Raw genomic sequence first — 24,415 nt, 5'->3', positions numbered from 1 at the left:
TTTACTGCACTTTGTTAAACCGGTTGCACACCAGACGAGAAACGCCACACAAATGAAATGCTGGCAAATGAAACGGAAGTCTCAGGTACACACACAGAAAATAGCTTACTTCCGTATTCAAAATTAAGGTATTTCTTTCCAAGAAATATGTTTAAAACCAGGGGCTCATGTCATATATTAAAACAAATTAGGTTAAATATTTCAAGAGAACTACCAGTTATATATAGGGTTAGGGGTTGGTTAGGATAATCAATTATAGATGGTCACCGTGATTTTGCCAAGATATGGAACAGCTTTCTGAAAATCTAGTCCTTCCTTACCATATCTTTACCCCTAAACTAACCCATTACTTATCCCTAATATCAATTATAGGCGAACAACACTGATGTAGAAGCACCTAACCCTGGTTTTAAGCCTAAACTTGGAATAATCTAAACTATAAACTTGTCCCTCAAATCTGATTGGTTGCTTGGAATGTGTTGTAGCCTACTGTACTTGGTGAACTCATGTTCACAAATTAGATCTACAGCTTGTTCCCCTCATGAGGTGTTTTCAGTTTAAGCACATGATGATGGAGTTCATTTGCCATGTGCTCTCTTGACTTGTGTTTGTGGAACACTTTTGTTTGCTGCCGTTTGCCATGTGCTGTTCTGTTGGTCTCATGTTAGGCTCTGCCCCCTCATTACCTTGTTATTAATCTTACCTGCTCCACTTCATCACCTCCACATTTCCATCCCTGTTTAGTGTGTGCCATGCAGATTGTGGAACTGCTTGTTGAAACGCTGCACCTGAACCCATTCCGCTCCATGCACGCGCACATAACAATGAAAACGCTACATGATAAAATAATGAAGGCAGATTAAGGGATTATAATTGTTAATATGATTATGGTTAAGTGTGGTCAGAAGCCTGATGCATATGGTTGCCAAACACTGGTATTAGAACACATGCACAGGCAAAACAATCTTTCAGAGAGAACTAATTGTGTTGGCAAAAATTTATTCCGCTGAGATGGTGTTGTTTGAGGCTTTTCCCTTATAAGTAACTCCACTTGGCTCAGAGTCCTCGGTTTTCACCCAGAAATCATGTGAATTTATTAGAAAAGATAAGCAGCAGGCTTTCCTTCTGTGTGTTTGCATGGGTAGGTGCAATAGTCTATTAAGGATAAAAAAGATTTAAATAAAGGCAGATAATGCAACGCAAAGGTTCTTTTCTGAAAGAGTAAACAAAATTTTAATTGGTGGTTCAGGTTTAATTCTTATTAAGATGAGAATCTTGCATACATTTTTTTTTTTTCACTTGTGCTCGATTCTCTCTTTTCTTTCAAAGAGGATCAAACAGAGGGTCTAGAATAAAATGCCTCAAACATTCAGCAGGACTCTTTAAGTCTTTTCATGCAGTTTTAAGTTGCGTACTTTAAGTAATGTACGTTGGAAACACTTAAGTAATGGGGTATTTAGATTATGCAGGTTACAATAAAAGAAAAGGAACAATACATGGTTATGTAAAAGGTCTAGAAAAGATGGAGGAGGAGGATGGGGATCAGTGTATAGATGGGCATGAGAAGGAACATTTAGGGGGGATATTCTTTGGTATTCTGTAGTATTCCTCAGTACAACCCAAAGCAGTTCCAAGGGGATGAACCCCCTTTTATTCAAGGATTTCAAAAACAAGCCTGTGGGAAAGTGGCCAACAGTGTCCTGCCCAGAGCTGAGGAATGTTCCAATGAAATTGGTATTTGTGTAAAATAGAGGTTCTTACCCCCAGGTGGGCCAAACCACACACTTGTTTCACAGTGCCTGGACTGACATGAACTCAAAAGCCTGCAAAAAAAAACATTTGTTCTAATACCATCTGAAGAATGAGACTTGGCCTATGAATTATGATACAATGTCACACACACACACACACACACACACACACACACACACGCACACACACACACACACACACACACACACACACACACACACACACACACACACACACACACACACACACACACACACACACACACACACACACACACACACACACACACACACACACACACACACACACACACACACACACACACACACACACACACACACACACACACACAGATGAAGGTTTATAAAATTCAAAAGCTTATTTTACACCATATAGCATACATACGAAATTATATATTACTTTTTTTTGCAGTTCCCAAATAATGTTTCGATGACAAATTAAGTAGCCTATTAGCAGCCTACAAATAATGTACACTGTAAAATCCAATTAGTAAACCTTACTTAAAAAAGCATGCAAACCGATTGCCTTGAAAAAAACGAGTAAAGTGAAATAGGAATAGTATGTAGTACTAAAAGTCAAGTAGTGTACACTTACAAGAGAGTTCCAGTAACTTAAAACTAATTTGTATAGTACTTGATCATTTACTTTAGATGTGCTTGTCTTATAGACTACTCAGAATTACTATTTTTAACAACTAAATCATTTAAAATACACTTTGTGAGTATTCCTAACTACTCATTTATGCTAGTTGTGTTAACTCTGATGTTTTCTGCATACAACTTGGAATTACTGAGTTTACTTTACTTCAAAAGCAATCCAGTTTACTTGTTAAAACCATGCAAACCGATTGCCTTAAAAAGAGCAAGTAGCATTACTCAATAACTTAAGTACTATCAATCATCTATTATAAATCATTGAGAATGGTTTCACAATTTTACAAAGATAACATTTACAACTGTACAAATAAATTTAAGGCAATGATACGGTTCAAAGGTAAATTGATTGTATTTGTTTTGACACAGGGGTGGTCCACACAAGTTTGCATTGGGGTATAACATTTATGTAAATAGTCACTTTCATTTAAAAAAAACTAAACAAAACAATAACACGGTAACACTTTATAATAAGGTTCATTAGTTAACATTAGTTAGTGTATTAACTAACATGAACTAACAATGAGCAATTAATTTGCTATTGTATTAATTAATATTTGTTAATGTTAGTTAATAAAAATCCAGCTGTTCATTGTTAGTTCATAGTGCATTAACTAATGTTAACAAATACACCATTTGATTTTAATAATGTATAGTAAATGTTGAAATTAATATTAACTAAGATTAATAAATGCTGTATGAAGTATTGTTAATTCTTAGTTCATGTTAACTAATGTTAATTAATTTGCGCATAAAAAGTATTGTCGTCGCTTCATATTAAGGCTGAACTACTGTAGTCACATGACATGGACTATTTTAACGATGTTTACCTTTCTGGGCCGGCCTTGAAAGTTGCAATGACGTTGCGGTCAATTGAGGGACAGAAAGCTCTCAGATTTCATAAAAAATATCTTCATTTGTGTTCCGAAGATGAACGAAAGTCTTACGGGTTTTGAACGACATGAGGGTGAGCAATTAATGATAGAATTTTCATTTTTGGGTGAACTAACCCTTTAACTTGCTCATGAACCAATGGGCTGACAATTTTAAACAGGTGCCTCAGCTTCCCTTTTATTTTTCTATCAACTAATCTAATTCCACTGTCATAAACGAATGTAATCTAATGCCAGACATCATCAATCTTGCACATTTGATTACTCACGTTTGAAGTTAAAAGTGTTTTTCATGTATTTTGGGTAATCCAAATTTAAAGTATAAGACAGACCAAAATAGATGCAAATTGCCTTAGGCAGGTTCTGCAGATTATCCATCACAATACCTCTCTCAACAATGATGGCATGGCAGTAGACACTGGGCAAAGGTAGAGTTTATTTAGAGAGAGAGGTCTTCTTCATCAATGACAGTCAGCACACCAACAGATACAATTGTGTTGTGCCAAAGCTTCATCAACATCACATACCTGAATGAAACCAAACAATAAAAATATAACAACAGGGAAAAGTGAAAAGGCATGATTAATTGTCAGTTATCTGCTCAGCCTACACTGCCTTTAATCCAAGTCCCATTAAGTATATATTATTTATCTTTTTTTTTTTATCCCAACTCTTAAAGGGATAGTTCACCCAAAAATGAAAATTAGCCCATAATTTACTCACGCTCAACTCATCCTAGGTGTATATGACATTGTTCTTTCAGTCGAATACAATCGGAGTTATATTAAAAAATGTACTGGCTCTTCCAAGCTTTATAATGGCAGTGAATGGCCGTATATTTTTTGAAGTCCATCAAAATGCATCAATCCATGAGAAAAGTGCATCTATCCATCATAAAAGTGCTCCACGCGTCTCCAGGGGTAAATAAAGGCTTTCTGAAGTGAAGCGATGCGTTCGTGTAAGAAAAATTTAAACTTTATTGACTAAAATAACTAGCTTCCAACAGAAGTATGTATTAATTTTGAGGGCAAACCACAGGAACTGAACCTGAAACAACTTCTGGCAGGATGGCATTAGTAATGTGCAATATTTCATATGTGATGAATCACCTTAGATTTGCAAGGCAAGAACATTCATTGGTAAAAACAATAAAATAATTGCACACATAGGCCTACTGTTCTCACTTTAGAACATCTAAATACATACATGTAAAACCCATTCCTGCCTTTCAATACTTTGCACAGTTAATATCCATCCATAATACGATTACAAAGTTCAAACTAAGGTTTTAAGATGAATAGGGATTCCGGAGTCCTCCTGGTGTGGGAGACGGGAGGAGGATTATATGATTTGGCAAATGTGGGCAGGCATCAACAAAGCTCATTGTGAAATAACACGGCATTCACGAGACATAAACAACAGACCCCACTCCATCAACACGGGTGCGAGCTTTACAATATGGCTGTATACATAAACATAGTTAACATGTAGTAGCTATGTGAGCTAACAATGAAGAGCAACCTTAAAGCATTTATTAATCTTGATTAATGTCAAAGGAATAGTTTGACTATCTCCTCCCCCCAAAATATGTGGAATAATTTACCGTTGATTTAAAAAAATACGCACACCACCATCAATTATACCTGTCTCCTTGTATAATGTTAATTAATGCATTGTGAACAATAAAAAAATGAATAGATTCATACATGCTGTAAATATTGTTCATTGAAGTAACCTAATGCACTCATGTAAAAGCATAAAATCTTATTAGTGCTACCAAAGTATGTTTTATTGATAAAAGTTTACCTGTACATTTCAACAACAGGTTCTGTTTGGGATTTTACATACTGTACAAAATTCTTCTTTCTTTGCAATTAAATTTCTCATAACAAATTCAAACAAATCACTGTATAATTACAAACATCCTGTTTGAAATACTAAAGATATTAGATTCTTGAATCTTTCTGAAACTACAGCAGTTTTTCTTCTTTCTTAGTCTTTAAATGCCTCTGTCTGAGACAAGCAGCCATAACATGTCTTTTATGAATATGCCGGCCGTCCTGCTGCTGGAAGTTCATTATTTGGTCCTGTTGCCTCCAGATGCCGTCACTGCTTCATTCAGTCCGTGAATATGTTCACTTGCGGAAGCGTTTAAACAGTGGATGGATATTCTTGATTCCCGAAGCCTTGCTACTGCGGGACGCCTGGTATTCCATGTAGACTGTATCGTCTGCACCAGACATGGAGCTCATAGTTCCCATACGGCGAGAAAACTACAGAAAACAGTTCTTTATTAAAATAGTCTTCACTGGCACGTTAACAAAGCATTTTAACGCATTTTACAGATTAACACAATCATTATGATGCTTAACCCTGTATCAGCAGTGACAGAAGTAAACATCTGTTGAGTATTTTAACATAAAATTGTTTGATTGAATTAAAAACCCCAAAATGCAGCGATTTTAACGGTGGACCACTTTGGTGGACCACCAGACCCACGAACACTGGCTGAATAACAAAAATATGAACACCACACAAGGGTTAAATGTACATCAGTGCTATAGACCTTATGCGCCATCTTTAGAATATTGTCTTTGAACTTCCGTTTTAGCGGTAGCTCTGTATATTTCTCTGGCATCGCTGTGGAAGAGTAATTAGCTGGTGTAATTAGCTGGTGTTGAGTTAACGAAAGTTATCACGAGCATTGTAATATTTAAAGCAGATGTCTTAACATACAGCGGGAGAAATAAGTATTGAACACGTCATAATTTTTCTCAGTAAATATATTTCCAAAGGTGCTATTGACATGAAATTTTCACATTTCATACAAAGAAACAAACACAAATAAGTTCAGAAATGAAGTTATGTGTAATAATGTGAAATGACACAGGGAAAAAGTATTGAACACATGAAGAAAGGGAGGCGCAAAAAGGCGCAAAAAAACTGCTGAAAACTTACAGTAATTAAAAAGCAATCCAGCCCCCTGTCAGTGGAAATTAATAACAGCTGGTTCAGTCCCAAATGATGGCCTACAAAAAGGTCTCATTGCCAAGGTGTCACACAAGACACATCTCATGATGAGTAAAAGCAAAGAGCTGTCTCAAGACCTTCGCAACCTAATTGTTGCAAAACATAATGATTGGAAATATATTTGCTGAGAAAAATTATGCCGTGTTCAATACTTATTTCCCCCGCTGTATGTCAGTTGACCGGGAAGATTTCAAAACGAGCCGTTCATTCATAAATTCTTAAGATCGCTGTGGAAATACAAACCAGAAGACAACAAGCGCAGCGCTGAAAAGGGCCGGGGCTACATAAGGTCTATAAACCTGTTCTCAGTTGATCTAAACATTTAATTCACTCAAGGCACAGTTTGGAAGAAACTTGTTTTCAATACAAAATATAAAGAGCTGCACGATTAATCGTTAAAAGATCGCAATCTCGATTCAAACCATTAAGACCAGTGTTTGCTGTTTCTGTGGTTAATGATCAAGATCAGCAGAGCCAAGAATACAAGTTTTTCCGGGCTCAAAACAGCGTCACACACTGAGCAAACAAATGAGGCAGCAGAAAGAAACAAAAACGAGTGGAAATACCTGCAGCTTCCCTCCCACTTCTCCTATCACCACTTCCTCTTCTGCGTCAAGATCAGATGCTGCCAGAACCTTGTGCAAGAGCTGCTGCTGTTCATCACGAGAGGAAAACATCAAGTCTTCCTCCTCCATCCCAGCCAACTTTGTGATCACCTAAAAAGAGACGAAAAGAATATGTGACAGACCAAGACCCAATTTAACTTCCTGTTTGGCTAGCATTCCCAATCAGAATAATCAAATTGAGGTGTTTGCAGTTCACGTATAGCCTTGAAACCTTGAAACTGTATCCCTGGTCCACCAGGAAGCGCTGTCTCTTGGTGGAATAAGCCATTTCCTGTGTGTCCTGAGAGACGAGCGAGTAGAAGTAAGCATTGTATTCCTCTGCAACCATTCCTGTAAAAAAACAAAACAAAACAAAAAGCTTTTGTTTGACATTTTGTTGTACGATTGGTTAAATGGTTAAAGGAATAATTCATCCTAAAATATTTCACTGCAATTCCTTCACTATGAATTCTAAAATATCTCAGAAAACATGTATTATAATATACAACATCTAACAATTTAGAACTAGACCGTCTAAATGGTCTACCCAGATATCCCATAATGATGGTGGAAGAGTTGCTACCTTTCTTGGCTCGCAGCACTCTGCCCAGTCTCTGAGCTTCCTGACGACGGGAACCGCCATGAGAGGAGATCTGGATGAGCACGTTTGCCTCCGGCAGGTCAAAGGAAGTATCTCCTACCTGACAGAAGAAGAGAACAAGAGACGACAGAATAAGGGTCCATTCACACAGAAAGCAGTTTTCCATTCCACTGCGCTTCTTTCCCATTGTTTTTCAAGGCAAACACGCTAGACGGACGTGTTTGACCGTCTTTTGCAGAGTCTCGCGCATGATATTCTAAAACGAAAGCGGTCTTTTTTTAGTTTTTCGTTCCACTGATCGGCGTCTCACGTTTTTAACCGCAGAAACGAGTTCTGTGTGAAGGGCCCCTAAGAATAACAAACCTGCCAAAAAGATACGCAAAAGTCAAAATGATAAAGGGAACAAGTATGAGAAAACATCCTTGACCTAGCTACACAAGTTCAACTTGGTATGTTGTTGCATTTCAAAATGTAAAACACTGTAAATAAATGTCAAAGCCTTTCAGTTAGTTCAGTAAATACACTAATACATCCTTAATTTCCTGGAGCTAAAACTAAAAAGCATTTTTATCACTAAATGTAGCGATAAATGTTATTCTGTGATATGAACAAAGTCAACACACAGTTTCTTAATCATTTTGTTGGTGTTGTCTACAAGATAGAATGCTTTATCATAATTAAACAAGCTTAAACTTTATTGCAGAACAAGTCAAAGGCATTTAATGGGGATAAAAAAAAAATATATATATATGGTGTTCATCATAATTGTGCTTTTGGTTATTCGTAGGCTTTTAAGGACATCCATAAAAATGTACTTTCGTTTTTACGGTAGCATATTATGGCATCATTGTCGAAGAGTAATTAGCTGGTGAAGTGGATTTACTTATTGTGGAGTCAACAAAAGTTATCATGAGCAATGTAATGTTTGAAGCAGATGTCATAAATATAAGTAGACTGGGAAGATTTCTACACGAGTAGTTCATTCATAAATCTGTAAGATCTTACCTTCATGCTGTGGAAATACAAACCGGAAAGACTGAAAGAGTGCAGCGGCGGCTATTATAAGGTCTATTACATACCTTCTTTAAACACCTTGCATACAGCCCTTTCCCATGCAGATACTCTTATCTTATTTGAATAGCCTGACTTTTAAGGACAATCATATCAGCACATGTGCATCACTTTTCCCACCAAATCATTTCCAATCATTTGCATTAAGGTAGAATGTAAAGTTAATAAGGTCAGAACAGCATCCCCAAAATCAGTCTCTCAAGTAACCCACATGCATGTTTCTGACAATGCTTTTTTTTTTTTTTACGCCCATCATTTTGTTGGATGTTTGATCTCTTTGTATTTGCTCAAAATGAGTAATGCATTTTTCCATATAAAGCTGAAGTGTGTAATTTCTGCAACATTAGCATCCGCCCCAAAAATGACAGGTTATTTACTGCTTGATTTACTTTACCATGACTTGTGGACACAAGGGTTTAATCTTGACGACATTCACAATGAAATACAAGTTTAAAGACATTTAGATTTATGATGTTTTGGACATCAGATTCAGCAGAGAGTGTTTGTTGGCTGATTTAGATAGAAGTAAGTATGCTTTAAAAAAAAGCTTGTCCAGTACTGAGAATTGTCAGGTCATCATGACAAATTATCTTAGACACAAGAATGTTATTAGCGTTTCTAAATCACCTAAACTGCAGAAATGTGCTTTTCTTGTAAATGGGTGGAACGTCAAGATCTGAAAGGAATTAAAGGGTCCTAACAGTGGACCACCTCTGCTGAACTCTCCTATACAGCAACATCTGACTGTGTAAAAGGGCTGTTGATATTTCATTAGATGCCATTTAAATTGAATAGCATTACTGATTTTCATCTGTTGCAGACTGTTTTACTTGTGTAAAAGACACCTCAAAAATTAAAAGAAAAATACTTATCCACAGTTTTACAAGGAAATGGACAGAGAAAAGCAGTTTACCTTGGAGATGAAGATGGTATTGATTTTGGGATTGTGTTTAAAGTTTTGAAGGATCTGCATACGTTCTCCTTGAGATGTGGGTCCATAAATATACGGTCTGAAAAGAGAGAGTGTAAGAGTGATGTACTTCCGTTTTTGCGGTAGCTCTTTATATTTCTATGGCATCATTGTCGAAGAGTAATTAGCTGGTGGTATGTGTGCATTTACACATAAATAAAAAAAATCATACATGCCATATTTTGTGCTTTGAAGGACACTTTGAGCCTTCATACACTATTATAAAATAGTTATTTGTTGACATTGATGGTTCCATGAGGAACCTTTAATATTCAGGGAACCTTTCCATTGCGCAAAATATTCTTTATAGTGGAAAATGGTTCTTCAGAATTTTAAAATGTTCTTCACACACAAAAAAAATAAAAATAATTCTATGGCATCACTTTAAAAAAAAAAACTTTTTTGAAACTTTATTTTTAAGAGTGTACAAAGGGGTTCACATGCTTACAAATTTATTTAAATTGGATTAGAGACCTATGCAATGCAATAGCACTGCACAGCATATTTCTAGCAGAATCACACTGTATATACACATGTCTTATATACTATATAAACTATAAAATTCTAAAATAAAAACAAACAAAAGTTTGCAAATTTCACCTCACAAACCCTCAGGCTCCTGCTAAGTCCTCGAACAACCTCTCGGTAGAGTAAGAGATTTAGAGTCTAGCCTTTCAGTTTCTTTGAAAGAACTTTACCAAGAAAATCCCATTCATTTGGCAAAGTTAAAGTGATTAACAGTAAAGTAAAGCTGATTACAGGTTGCGCCAGGGACAGTCCAATAGAACTTTTGCTGCTTTCTAGAGCACCCAGAAACAAACACACCGGACTGGTCTTACTCTGTTTTTCAGGTTTGCATCATGGCCTTACAACATGCATTCAAAATCCTTTTGAAATGTGTTTAAGGCAAGTTTTGGAACATTTTAGTTAATCCAGTGTGTGGATCTCTTTTGTAAAAGCTGTTCCTTTCCAGGCTTTTAGTAAGCTATGGCTTTGTTGATATTACTCTAGCACAGATATTTTACTAGTCCTCAAAAGACCCTAAAGAAAAGCTCAGAAAAAAAAATCCCATTCATTTTCTCCATAGAGATTTCATTTAGCAATACTGCTTAAACTTTTCAAAATGGAAATAGCATGACCTCTGAGGTTGTTAGGTGATTGTATATGCTTCTGTAGAAGAGTGATTAAAAATCATGTTTAATTGCTGAAACCTCAATGAAAAACTGCACCACCTAAAAGCTCCACCAATAAGAGAAACCAAAAAAAAAAACTTGGATGAACTGCAGATTTATGTGTTATGTGTGAAAAAAACAATAACAGGTAGTTAATTCATGCATAAATTAATTGAAATACATGTAGTATTTTTGTCTTGATTTTGAAATAAATGTTTGCATTGAATCTAGGTCTGGGTTAGCCTAGAAATCTAGACGGACCCTAGCGGCAGCAGATTTTATTTTGCAGCCAGTGTCGTCTAGCAACTCTCCGTTGGCTTGCGAGCTGGAAAAACCAAACTCTAGTCAGGCCAATCACATCGTGTATAGAGTCGGTGGGCGGGCTTAAGATAATGACGGCAGAGTTGTGACGGTTCCATGTGAAAACACTTTCCCTGCTACTTGAAAACAAATAAGATGGCTGCTGCTGGCGAACAGCGGTCTTTCGAATCGACTTTGGCCGCGACTCTGGAGGACTTGGAGTTCAGTTTCTCTTTGAGAAAAGAACAAAGAACGGCACTTAAGTCATTCTTAAAAAAGGAAGATGTGTTCGGAGTTTTGCAAAAGTTTAATCTATCAACTAGCTCCGCTGATGGGAAAACGCTCTGGTTGGTTGTAGCTCTATCCTAATGCGAGCATAGGGAATTTGAAAGACAACCCTTTATACCGCCCCTCGGATTGAGCCCTGCCAATGGTGTGTTCCCAGATCTTGATGTGGGTCTGGCTTGTCAGGCTAGGTCTGGGTGATATTTCTACTTTTATCTATTTGGATAAAATTCTGTATTTATTTTTTAAAGAAAATTACATATCACATCCTGCCCAGTGTTATCTTACAAACAATGTTCATACTGAAGCTATGAAAACAAATATAGTGAATGTAACCATGTAGGTTATACTATATATTATGTACAAAAAAAGCATTAAAATCACAATACATTCTTACATTGTAACAACTACATTACAATCCGAAAACAAAAAGAATACTTTTTAAAGCAAAAGTTAAATTCACTAAACTAAAAATTTAAATAAATAAAAACAAAAGCACAGACTAAATGTAAAACTGGTAAGAGGAACTAAACGCGTTAACAGTATGTCACTCACAAGTAATTTTATAGCCCTTAATATAGCATGTCTCATGTTTAGGACAAATTGGATTATGCACTTCAGCCCTCCGCTATTTTTCAATGCGTAATATCAAAACGGTACTGCCTCATCCTAAATTGTTTATAAGATATACAAACTCAATATATTGCCCAGCCCTAATTGATTCTAAGTTTTGTTATGATTCATAGAGCAGGTTGGTTTGGTTCATGGCTTATAATGTAAAACATTTCAAGCCTATAAAGCAAATAAATGGGGAAAATACATATTAATAGAAGAGAATGAAAAATGAAAAAGTTGAGCTCTACAACAAACTTTGTAAAAAAAAAAAAAGAATAAAAAAAAAATTGGCAAGCACAATGTTGAGGTAAAAGCGCTGGTGTATACACAAGTGTGTGAACATGTACAAATAAAATAAGGCATTACTTGTTCAGACGGATGGCGTATTCTTTCAGAGCGAAGACGTTATCGGCAAAGACGATGATCTTGTCGTTTCTCCGCTCGTGGAAGCGGATCAGGAACTGACATGCACGGAACTTGTTGGGATTCATGGTGTAGAACAGAATTCTCTTCTTCGTCTTTATGGCCACATATTCACGATAAAACTCAGGAGACATGGGACACCATACCTAAAGATACAGGGACTGTGAACACTCAAGGGAAATGTAGGTTTAAAGCACACACAGCACCTTTTACATTTTCTATACAACACCCAAGAAGTATTCTGAAAGGACACAAATGCACATACATGGAGCACATGTACAAATTACGGAAGCTCAAATTAGGGATAAACCTCACTGGTTCATGCAAATTTAAGCTGCTGTTTACTATATATGATGTGCTCTATCTATGTGAATAAAAACCGAAATTAAACCTGTTAATAGTCTACAGTAGTGATCATGTCTTTTAAGAACATATAGGATTACTTTACCAATAAAATAAAGTGGATTAGCTACATGGATGAGCTCCTCACAAGGTTTATCCGATAAACTCTAACTGTCACTAATCCATGAAGCTTCTATTTAATTAAACATTTTTTTAAAGTATTTAGAATATATGGAGTTTATTATATTATACATTTTATATACATCTTTTAATATAAAAAAAGGAAGATTTTTTTTTATATTAGATTCACATTTCTAAATACTTTCTGCAGTTAAGATCTATAAGTTCTATATTTGTTTTTAGATTAACGAGACACTCTTATTCACATAGCATAAAACTGCATAGTAATAGTTAACTTCACTAGAATAAAAAAGCGTAACAAGAAACATTTACAATGAATATAGAAATTTCCATGAAAATACTTTTTTCAAAGTCTGTAGGAACTTTGTATATTTTTAGGCTATACATCTAATTTATATATTTGCCTCACTGACTGACTTGACTGCAATATTTATTCTTTTAGTTAAACAAACCATGCTAAAAGATTTACCAAAAATGTCATAAATAGCCTGATTTGCATTGGAAGATTTCCTTTTTATAGAACTTCTTTGTGAAGACTGTGTTCAGAACACAGTGAACAATGCATAGGTCGGTACATGTGGTTTTCTGCTCATGTGGCTAAATAGTGTGGCTTTGTTTAGTAAGATCAAAAATGACAAAGCAATATTGAACTAGAAAAAAAAGTTTGTTGAGACAAACTTTGAGTTGGCTTGAGAAAGCCGGACCAGAGAGTTTGAAAAAGTTAAAAGTAGTTAGAAGTTTGAAGTAGTTTGAAGTTTAAAGTAGTTTAAATTTTGATTGATAAATTAGTTAGAAAGAAAGAAAAAATATTAGTTAGAAAGAAAAAGAAAGATAGATTAGTTAGAAAGAAAGATTAAAGATAGATTAAAAGAAAGATTAGTTAGAAAGAAAGACAGATTAGTTAGAAAGCAAGAAAGAAAGAAAGAAAGAAAGAAAGAAAGCAAGAAAGAAAGAAAGAAAGAAAGAAAGAAAGAAAGAAAGAAAGAAAGAAAGAAAGAAAGAGATTAGGTAGAAAGAAAGAAAGAAAGAGATTAGAAAGAAAGAAAGAAAGAAAGAAAGAAAGAAAGAAAGAAAGAAAGAAAGAAAGAAAGAAAGAAAGAAAGAAAGAAAGAAAAGGTTATATAGAAAGAATGGTGGATTAGTTAGTTAGAAAGAAAGAAAGATGGATTAGTTCAAAAGAAAGAAAGAAAAATCGATGGATTCATAGATAGAAAGAAAGAAAGACTGATTAGTTAGTAAAGAAAGATAGGTTAGTAAGAGAGAAAGAAAAATTGATTAGAAAGAAAGAAAGAAAGAAAGAAAGAAAGAAAGGTTATATAGAAAGAATGGTGGATTAGTTAGTTAGAAAGAAAGAAAGATGGATTAGTTCAAAAGAAAGAAAGAAAAATCGATGGATTCATAGATAGAAAGAAAGACTGATTAGTTAGTAAAGAAAGATAGGTTAGTAAGAGAGAAAGAAAAATTGATTAGAAAGAAAGAAAGAAAGAAAGAAAGAAAGAAAGAAAGAAAGAAAGGTTATATAGAAAGAATGGTGGATTAGTTAGTTAGAAAGAAAGAAAAATGGATTAGTTCAAAAGAAAGAAAGAAAAATCGATTAGTTAGAATGAAAGAAAGACTGATTAGTTAGTAAAGAAAGATAGGTTAGTAAGAGAGAAAGAAAAATTGATTAGTAAGAAAGAAAGAAAGAAAGAAAGAAAGAAAGAAAGAAAGAAAGAAAGAAAGAAAGATTAGTTAGAAAGAAAGAAAGAAAGAAAGAAAGATAGATTAGTTAGAAAGAAAAATAGATAGATTAGTTAGAATGAAATAAATAAATATATATATATTAGAAAGAAAAATCTGGATTAGTTAGAAAGAAAGATGGATTAGTTAGTTAAAGAAAGATAGATTAGTTAGAACGAAAGATGGATTAGTTAGAAAGAAAGAAAGAAAGAAAGATAGATAGATTAGTTAGAATGAAATAAATAAATATATATATATTAGAAAGAAAAATCTGGATTAGTTAGAAAGAAAGATGGATTAGTTAGTTAAAGAAAGATAGATTAGTTAGAACGAAAGATGGATTAGTTAGAAAGAAAGATAGATAGATAGAAAAGGTTTGAAGATAGATAGATAGATAGATAGATAGAAAAGGTTTGAAGATTGATAGATAGATAGATAGATAGAAAAGGTTTGAAGATAGATAGATAGAAAAGGTTTGAAGATAGATAGATAGAAAAGGTTTGAAGATAGATAGATAGATAGATAGAGTTTATAGATAGATAGATAGATAGATAGATAGAAAAGGTTTGAAGATAGATAGATAGATAGATAGATAGATAGATAGATAGATAGATAGATAGATAGATAGATAGATAGACAGATAGATAGATAGAAGAAGTTTGAAGATAGATAGATAGATAGATAGATAGATAGATATATAGATAGATGGATAAAGTTTGAAGATAGATAGATAGATAGATAGATAGATAGATAGATAGATAGATAGATAGATAGATAGAAAAGGTTTGAAGATAGATAGATAGAAAAGGTTTGAAGATAGATAGATAGAAAAGGTTTGAAGATAGATAGATAGAAAAGGTTTGAAGATAGATAGATAGAGTTTATAGATAGATAGATAGATAGATAGATAGAAGTTTGAAGATAGATAGATAGATAGATAGATATATAGATAGATGGATAAAGTTTGAAGATAGATAGATAGATAGATAGATAGATAGATAGATAGATAGATAGATAGATAGATAGATAGATAGATAGATAGATAGATAGATAGATAGATAGGTTTATTAGTACATTGAATAGTAGTTTAATTGAGTCTAGGGCTTCAGAGAATTTAGATTTGAGTTTTTGGTTTGTACACTAATGGGCCACCGTAGCCTTGGCTCAATTTGAGCACTCTGCAATGTAAGTCTATGGGATTTTTATGATTTTTAATATTAATTTTGAAGAAAACTGTAAGTCAAATCAGTCTGAAAAGATATAGCAACTCGAGTCAGAAAAGTCTGAAGGTCTGACCCGAGTTTGGAGTTTGTAGAGTTAAAGCTCTAGGAGGAGTTAGAGTCAGAATTTTTTGGGTCAGAAAAAAAATTATAAGAAGAAGTTTAAATAGGATTTCAGTAAGTTGGCTTTCTCAAGCCAACTTAATAACAGTATTGTGTTTTCTTTGTGCACCAGGCTCCAAAGCCTCAAAATGCAATGTTTCATAAGTTCATTTACCCTGTTGACCCCCTCAATCTAACAATTCACATTGTGGAATATACACATGAAAAGATCATTTGTTGTTTATTTTGTATTATGGGGAATAATGTTCGATTCATTTCCTGGATCACAATGGTTTTTCACAGCTCACCTCAGCACACTGGACTTTAGCAATGTAACCATTGTTCTGTAGTTCCATCCAGTTTGCCTCAAAGAGCTTCGGCCCGATCAGGAAGTTAAGATCGACAATCTTATCGTCCTCTCTCACTAGTGTGGCAGTGAGACCCAGTTTACAATGAGCCTGGACAATCGTCAGAACACGACGGAACATCTTTGCTGCAAGACAAGCACAAAAGAGTCAAGAATCTGTATGGTTACATTTTTTAGACATGATTAACAAACTCAAATTAAGCATCGAAAGATGGAAACTGCTTCCTTTATCGCCAATTGGCCGTGTGAATGTGATAAAGATGGTTACTCTCCCTAAGTTTCTATATCTTTTTCCAAATCTCCCTATTTATTTGCCGGCAACCTTTTTTAAACAACTTGATTCAGTTATTCTGTCATTTGTATGGAACTATAAAACACCTCGCATAGCAAAAGCCCACTTGCAAAAACCTACTGATTTGAATAGCGAGTGGGCGTTGATGCGGTTTCCTATGCAGTGATGTTAGCAAATCATAACAGTGGCCTTTTACTGACAAGCTTTAAAGGTCAAAACCCATTCAAAATTCATCATTTCAGATAGAGGGTCAGAATGAAGGTTGAAAATAATTGTTTTTCTACTTTTTTGTGCAAAAAAACTTTATTAATATTATAAGTGAACCTCAAGGAACATATTAAAACAATAAAAAAATTCATGACATAACCCCTTTAAATGGTTAGTTTACCCAAACACAAAAATTCTGTATTTGTTTATTCATTCGCATTTTGTTCCAAACCCATAAGACTTCTGTTCGTCTTCAGAACACAAATGAAGATATTGTTAATATTCACATCATTTTTGTCCAACCATTCAAAGTGTAAGAAATCAACATTTTGATTGCCTGATCAAAGTCAGGCAATCAAACTGCTTCAAAAAGTTCATAAAGACATCAAACACGCAATCAATTTGAATCAAGCAGTTTAATCTAAGCCTTCAAATGGACACGAATGTACATACATAGAACACATCAAATAACGGAAGCTCAAATTATGGATAAGAACAAACCTCACTGGTTCACACATCATTTATTTGATGTGCTCTATAATTGTGAATAAAAGCCGAAACTGCTCTATTCATGTTTTTATGAACTTTTTGAAGCTTGAACACGTTGATTAAAGTCTTCCTGTAGCTCTAACAGAAGATCTTTGATAATGCATGGCGCTAAAAACTTTTGATTCCCAGGGATAGAAAGAACTGATAAAATGTGTATCCAAGTTTCTTTGGATAAAACCATCTGCCAAATACAGAAATGTAAAGGGTTACCTAGACTTTCAATGGATGAACAAAAATAATTAGAATATTAGAAATATCTTAATTATTTGATCTTTTTTTTTTTAAACAACATGAAGATGAGTCAATGATGACAGACATTTTGGGTAAACTAACCATTTAATGAAAATTTCCCATTGAATTAAATTGTTAAAAATATTCGCCATTCAAAATCTAAACAACAGCAATGATGACTTAATTACAGATTGTTTTCTGTCTTGAAATTTCACTGTGGGTGGAGCTAACTATTGTGAAGTGAGGAAAACAGAAACAAAGTGACCAAAAAGATGAGCATGGAAGATGTGATTTCTTGCTTGACATTTTGTCAAGTTGCACTCCCAAACACAGCCTACCTGGGATTGTGTGCACCTCATCCAGAATAATGAGCCCCCACTCTTGACTCTTCATCCACTCCATGACCCTCTCAGCTTCCCATGAGCGTTTGGTGGTGTGGCCCAGCATAGAGTAGGTGCTGATGGCCACTGAGCAGCCGATGGGTTTGTCCTTAGCATCTGAAGTGAAACGGCAGATCTGGGAGTCATCAATGGTGGACCACATCTTAAACTGAGCCTTCCACTGTTCCACTGACACAGAGGAGTTTCCCAACACCAGGCAGCGCTTACGCACTGTGCAGGCAGCAGTGACGCCTACCAGTGACTTACCAGCACCTGTGGGAAAGAAGAGTAGAATAGCAAAGGACGTCAATGTAGATTCAATTTATTTTAACTCAATAATTCCATTCAATTAGCTTCTAACCCAGAGTTGCTCTTGTAACTCAATTGTAAATTTTTGCGTTTTTCATTCTACAAAGTACACTGTAAAGTTTCTAGATTGACAACCGTATTTTATTGCACAATTGAATTGGAACTGTGATGTAGGGGTGGGCGATATCATCAAAATCTTATTTCACTATATGGGCACTTTTATTTCATGATAACGATATATATCACAATATAGTTATATTTGCTTTAAATAAGGTTATGATCTAAAAAAAAATTATATCATTGAAATTTCATAATTCTTATCAATTATCAATTTTTATCTTTCAGTATCATTTAAAAAAAACTAATACTAGCCTAAAAAAATCTCTCAAGCTAACTGAAGACTGATTAAAAAAAAGAGCAAAGAAAACAAACTACAATCAAACAAAGACACAAATGAAATAGACCTAACTGAAAAACTCCAAGCACTAGAAATGCTACATAGCCTAAAATGTATAAAGTTATCAAATGTATAAATAAAAAACAATGCATAGTCTTTACTGTGTAAATTAAATACAGGTGCTGGTCATAACATTTGAATATCATCAAAAAGTTGATTTATTTCAAGAATTCAACTCAACACGTGAAACTAATATATTATATCGACTCATTACATGTAAAGTGAGATATTTAAAGCCTTTATTTGTTATAATTTTGATGATTATGGCTTACAGCTTATGAAACCCAGGAAATCAAAATCCCAGAAACTTAGAATATTACATGAAATCACACAGTAATTACACAGTAATACCATGGTCATTAAACCAGGTTTTGGTTCTTTTGGCAGTGTAGGCAGGAGAAAATCCTGCTGGAAAATGAAGGAAGCATGAAGTGCTCTGAAAATGTCCTGGTAGACGGCTGCGTTGACTCTGGATTTAATAAAGCACAGTGGACCAAAGTCCTCTTTTCTGATGAGAGCAAATTTTGCATCTCATTTGGAAACCAAGGTCCCAGAGTCTGGAGGAAGAATGGAGAGGCACACAATCCAAGATGCTTGAAGTCCAGTGTGAAGTTTCCACAGTCTGTGTTGGTTTGGGGAGCCATGTCATCAGCTGGTGTTGGTCCACTGTGCTGTCCACTCAACGCAGCCGTCTACCAGGACATTTTCAGAACATTTCATGCATTCAGCAGACAAGCTTTATGGAGATGCTGACTTCATTTTCCAGCAGGATTTGCACCTGCCGACACTGCCAAAAGAACCAAAACCTGGTTCAATGACCATGGTATTACTGTGTAATTACTGTGTGATTTCATGTAATATTCTAATTTTCTGGGATTTTGATTTTGTGGGTTTCATAAGCTGTAAGCCATAATCATCAAAATGATAACAAATAAAGGCTTGAAATATCTCACTTTGCATGTAATGAGTCTATATAATATATTAGTTTCACCTGTTAAGTTGAATTCTTGAAATAAATAAACTTTTTTGATGATATTCTAATTTTATGACCAGCACCTGTATACATTTATTCTTATCAAAGTTGCAAAAGTGATTCAAGTCAAGAGCAGTGAGAAATTTTCTCATTTCTTGTTGTTTGATTAACATTAATAACGACAGCAGGTAAATTTGGATGCTGTCCCTTTAAGACCAACTGCATGGATCCAATATACTGTTTACTGTTTACATTCACTTAAAACATAAATTACTCTGTTTACTTGCAAATGCATAGTCACTTAGACACATATACATGTGTATTTAACCGTTCAGGTCCAATTAGGCGACAAAAAAGCAGTTCAGTTCTCGCGCGCTATATGAACTGCTGGCTTCAGAATCGCGCGTCTCTCAGACAGCGCTGTGAAACCACGCACATATACTGAAAAGAGAATGTTTCCCAGCTAATTGCTCTTCAATGGTTTAAAATCACTTGTTTTTAAACCACAATGCTTAAAACACATGCAAACAGTAAGCTTTCGTGACCATGCAGCACAGAAACCTCACATGAGCGCAACTGCGATAGAGACGATAGTCCAAAAATCTCTACCGGTTACTTGTGTGTCCCGGTACATCGCCCACCCCTACTGTGATGGTTGAAAGTGATAACCAACGGAAGAGACGAAACGTGACAACATTTTTTAAAGTACTTAATTCAACAGTTTTTATATGTTTATATATTTTTACTGATCACAAAGAAATACTTTATTGAAGTAAAATTGTCCTGGAAAATGTATATTTCATTAATAGTTATTACAAATATCCATCCAGGATGAGGCAGAACTCCTGAATATCCATGTATTTATCATAATTGCTGAAAAGAGAAAATTACAGCAAATAGTCTAAAATTGCTCATTTCATATTTTTTCATATTTTGGCCAAATAATTTCATTAATTTTGTAATTACATATTCCAAAGCCTAGTCTGTTTAGCTGAGGATGCAGAGCCACGCTCTGCTATAGTACAGGACTAAGCATCAGCTGCCTCTGGGAAGAAATAATTCAAACACTGTGCAGATGTTCAGAGATAGTTTACCGCAAGGCAGGACGATGACTCCAGATCGAGCTCTACCGTTCCCAAACATCTTCCTCAGACTCTTTTCCTGATATGGTCTCAGCACAGCGGTGGGCTTCAGGTCCATGTTAATGTCAGGGTTCACCGTGTCATTACGGAAGTCGTATTCCGCCAGCAGGGGATACTCCATCTGAATGCAGCGCTTCTGAATTTCCTCAATCATTTCCTACCAAGGTTCAGCAGAAACAGGAAAAAGGAATTAGATTATTGTGCGTGAAATTGAATGCTCTAACCTAACGATTGGACAGCTAACACAAATTCTTTAAACTCGGGGGAGGAGGGACTTATTTAGAAGGCGGGGCTTATTCCACCATATTGTGCATTGCACTTTCTCCTATAGTGATATGAGTGCACTGTCTTTGTATATCTTAAGTCAATGGAGGAACTGTCAAGGTAAACAAACTATAAATTCACAATCAAGTAACATCTCGTTCAAGCACAGACACACACCTGACGGATCTCAAATGACACTGTTTGCGTCTCTTCCTCCTCCTCCTCCTCTTTATCCATCTGTTCGTAGTAACTAAAGATGTCATCTGGCACTTGAGTTCCTGAGCGCTGCTCATCTGCAGGCTGGGAGGTGGATGGACCACCATTGTCCTGCTGAGACTTTGAGATCTGGACAGGACGACACAACAGGTTTTGGTACCAAAAATGAGCCTTCTGCTTCGCTGTGAGTGTCTTTATGTCAACATGTTTTTGTGCTGTATGCAAAATTGAGACTGTGTATGCATTCATACTCACTGCTGATTTGCTAGAGATGACCTCAGTGATGAGCTCAGTCTCCTCACCATCAGCAGACCGAAGACGACAGTCCCGAATCACAGGGTCCTGTAACAGCCTCTGAATGACATCAGGGAACGCACTCTCCACAAAGTACCTGTTCTCAACACACACACACACACACACACACACACACACACACACACACACACACACACACACAGGTTCTCATTCACTAACTGTGCGTACGCAGACATGGTTTGGGAGTGTTTTATGCCAGTGAAATAACTTGGGGATGCTGTTGCTCATTTAGAATACTCAAAATTCATTAACGTTAGAACAACATCAAGAACAAACTCATGTGTGAACATATGTTGTTAATTAGGCGATGGAAGTCGTTTGAAGTTTTTCTGTGCGTATAAATCCGCGAATTAGCGAATAAGACCCAATGTCTTAACTTGTCTGCACTATTAATGCCCTGTGGTTGTTGCACAGTCTAGTTTATAAGGACTCATAGGTGGCAACTAAGTCCATACACTACCATTCAAAAGTTTTTTAATACTAGAAATGAATACTTTAATTCAGCAAAGATGCATTAAATTGATCAAAACTAAGAGTAACGACATTACAATGTTACCAAAGATTTCGATTTTAAATAAATGCTGTTTTTTAACTTTCCATTCATTAAAGCATACTGAAAAAAATTACGGTTTCCACAAAAATGTTAAAAAGAGAAACCGTTTTCAACATTGAAGATAATAAGCATTTTATGAGCACAAAATCAGCATATTAGAATGATTTCTGAAGATCATTTGACACTGAAGACTAAAATTCAGCCTTGCCATTAGAGGAATAAATTGCATTTTAAGATATAATAAAATAGAAAATAGTTATTTCAAATTGTAATAATATTTTTGATCCTAAGCATTTAAGTAATAGTCGACAATAAAGTTCTCTCTCCCCATTAAAGGAACAATTAAGTTTCAGACTCAAGTTCAGACTAACAAGACTAACAATTTTCATTCAAGTAAATCCAAAGAGTTTATGGTCAAAAAATGGTTTACAATTCACCAACTTCCACTTAACTACATACTACCAGCTGCTCAAAATGCCACCCATTATCCAATGAAATGACAGCATATCATTCAATAGGCTATATATATAAAAATAAACAGAGTTTTCAATGACATAACTAATTTTAGTGAGAATTAAATAATGAACAATGTGTAAAAAACAAACTGACCTGTTGTGTTTCAGGACCATTTTGACTTTACCGTAGCTTACTGTGCACAGCTGCAGAAGAACAAAGAGAGAGAGAAAATGAGTGGCTTTGGTATATATATAGAAATTGTTGAAATTGTAAAATTCAGACAGACTTGACTGCCAGCTCACACACACCTTAATAAACTGAACTATGCCATCTGGCACAGAGGTCTTGCTGAGTTTCTGCAGGTACTCAATGATGTCAGAGGTCTGCAGGCCGACGCTCACGGCGGCGTAGAGAGAATAGGCCGTCAGCTTGTACTCGTGTGCATGTATGGGTCTGCACACTGGCTCTGATATGGCCACCAAGAAGTCCTGAGCGTATTTATACACGGGAGAGAACGCCTCAAGGAAGATGTGACCATCAGGAGCCTACAAGAGTCAGACACACAGATAAAGGGATAGGGACGCTCTTAATGGTGGTGGCTTCTGTTGTAAATGGCTAATCGATCAAGGATCTATAGTCTTACCACCCAAAGGGGTCGTGAAGAATGGTCGTTCTTGAGAAGCATCTGTAGTCTGTAGTCTTTGGCTCCATATTCATCCAGTTTAGTGCTGGATTCCTCCACCTGCTTCCCAGCAGCTGCTGGAATGGCCTCCTGAGACTCACTGCCTACCACCTCTTCATCGTCCTCTTCCTCATCATAATAACGCTTCTTGGACTTCTTATCTAAAGTGAATAAACAACTACTACTTCAGCAATTTAAACAGGTGATGATCAATCCTGCTATTGAAGATCTGATTTTAGTTCAAATCTTTCTGGTCCAGGTGTCCTTAGTAATAGTTTAAAGGGATAGTTAACAATGTAATTCCAAATCTGTATGAGTTTCTTTCTTTTTTTGAACACAAAAGAAGATGTTCTGAAGAATGTCGATAACCAGACAGTTGACGGTGGCCATTGACTTCCATATCATTTTTTCTTCGGTTATTGTTACCGACATTCTTCAGAATATCTTCTTTTGTGTACAACAGCGGAGAGGAATTCATACAGGTTTGGAACAACTTGAGGGTAAGTAAATATTGACAGAATATTCATTTTTGGGTGAACTATCCCTTTAATAGTATTTAGAAGCAATATATACACTGTAACTTTTGTGGAAAAAAGTACACGGAAATAATCTACTTTGTCTTTGCGATACGGTTCAAGTGATGTAATTTCTCTCTGATGCAATTTCTATTGAACTTGAATGTCATGCATTTAAACGTTTGTTTATACATTACTTATGAACAAAATAAGCTCATGGTTATATTTTAACAACCGTGCCACCGTAGTGTTCTCTGCTACATCAGTTAAACAGCACATCTTGCATTGGTCCATCAAACTGTTTTGATTAAATTCATGTATTTATTTCTCAAGAATGGCGTCTATCTTACCTCGATCACTCTTATCTTTCTTTCCCATCGTGTCAGCCCTAGAAAACACTAACCTATAGTGAATTGAGTGATGGTTTAACACATTTTAATAATAAAACGGCAAGAGGATTCATTAAGACGTCAGTGCTGTAACGGCCATGTCTAGCACGCTTTCTCTACGGTAAAAAACAATGGACAAATGTAGACCAACCCCGAACACCTACCGCCACCTGCAGGCTGCACGTGTAAATGCGCAAACTATC

General features: G+C 35.5%; 1 protein-coding gene across 1 annotated transcript; it reads right to left on the bottom strand.

The window, feature by feature from the left end:
* Positions 1–4,272: 4,272 nt before the first annotated feature.
* Positions 4,273–24,334, bottom strand: ercc3 (excision repair cross-complementation group 3). Its single transcript, XM_082190045.1, has 15 exons — positions 24,174–24,334; positions 23,270–23,469; positions 22,935–23,171; positions 22,780–22,829; positions 21,558–21,693; positions 21,264–21,431; positions 20,775–20,979; positions 17,900–18,214; positions 16,224–16,408; positions 12,335–12,537; positions 9,540–9,636; positions 7,538–7,655; positions 7,187–7,305; positions 6,916–7,065; positions 4,273–5,592 (listed from the first exon to the last, which is right to left on the bottom strand). The coding sequence occupies exons 1-15, from the start codon at positions 24,199–24,201 to the stop codon at positions 5,455–5,457; spliced, it is 2,349 nt and encodes a 782-aa protein (XP_082046171.1). The 5' UTR covers positions 24,202–24,334; the 3' UTR covers positions 4,273–5,454.
* Between the last annotated feature and the right edge of the window lie 81 nt (positions 24,335–24,415).

Source organism: Leuciscus leuciscus (assembly GCF_965113295.1).
Source record: "Leuciscus leuciscus genome assembly, chromosome: 14".
NCBI classification, from domain to species: domain Eukaryota; kingdom Metazoa; phylum Chordata; class Actinopteri; order Cypriniformes; family Leuciscidae; genus Leuciscus; species Leuciscus leuciscus.
Note: the sequence above shows the minus strand (reverse complement) of the source record. Positions and strands in the feature narration are given on the sequence as shown.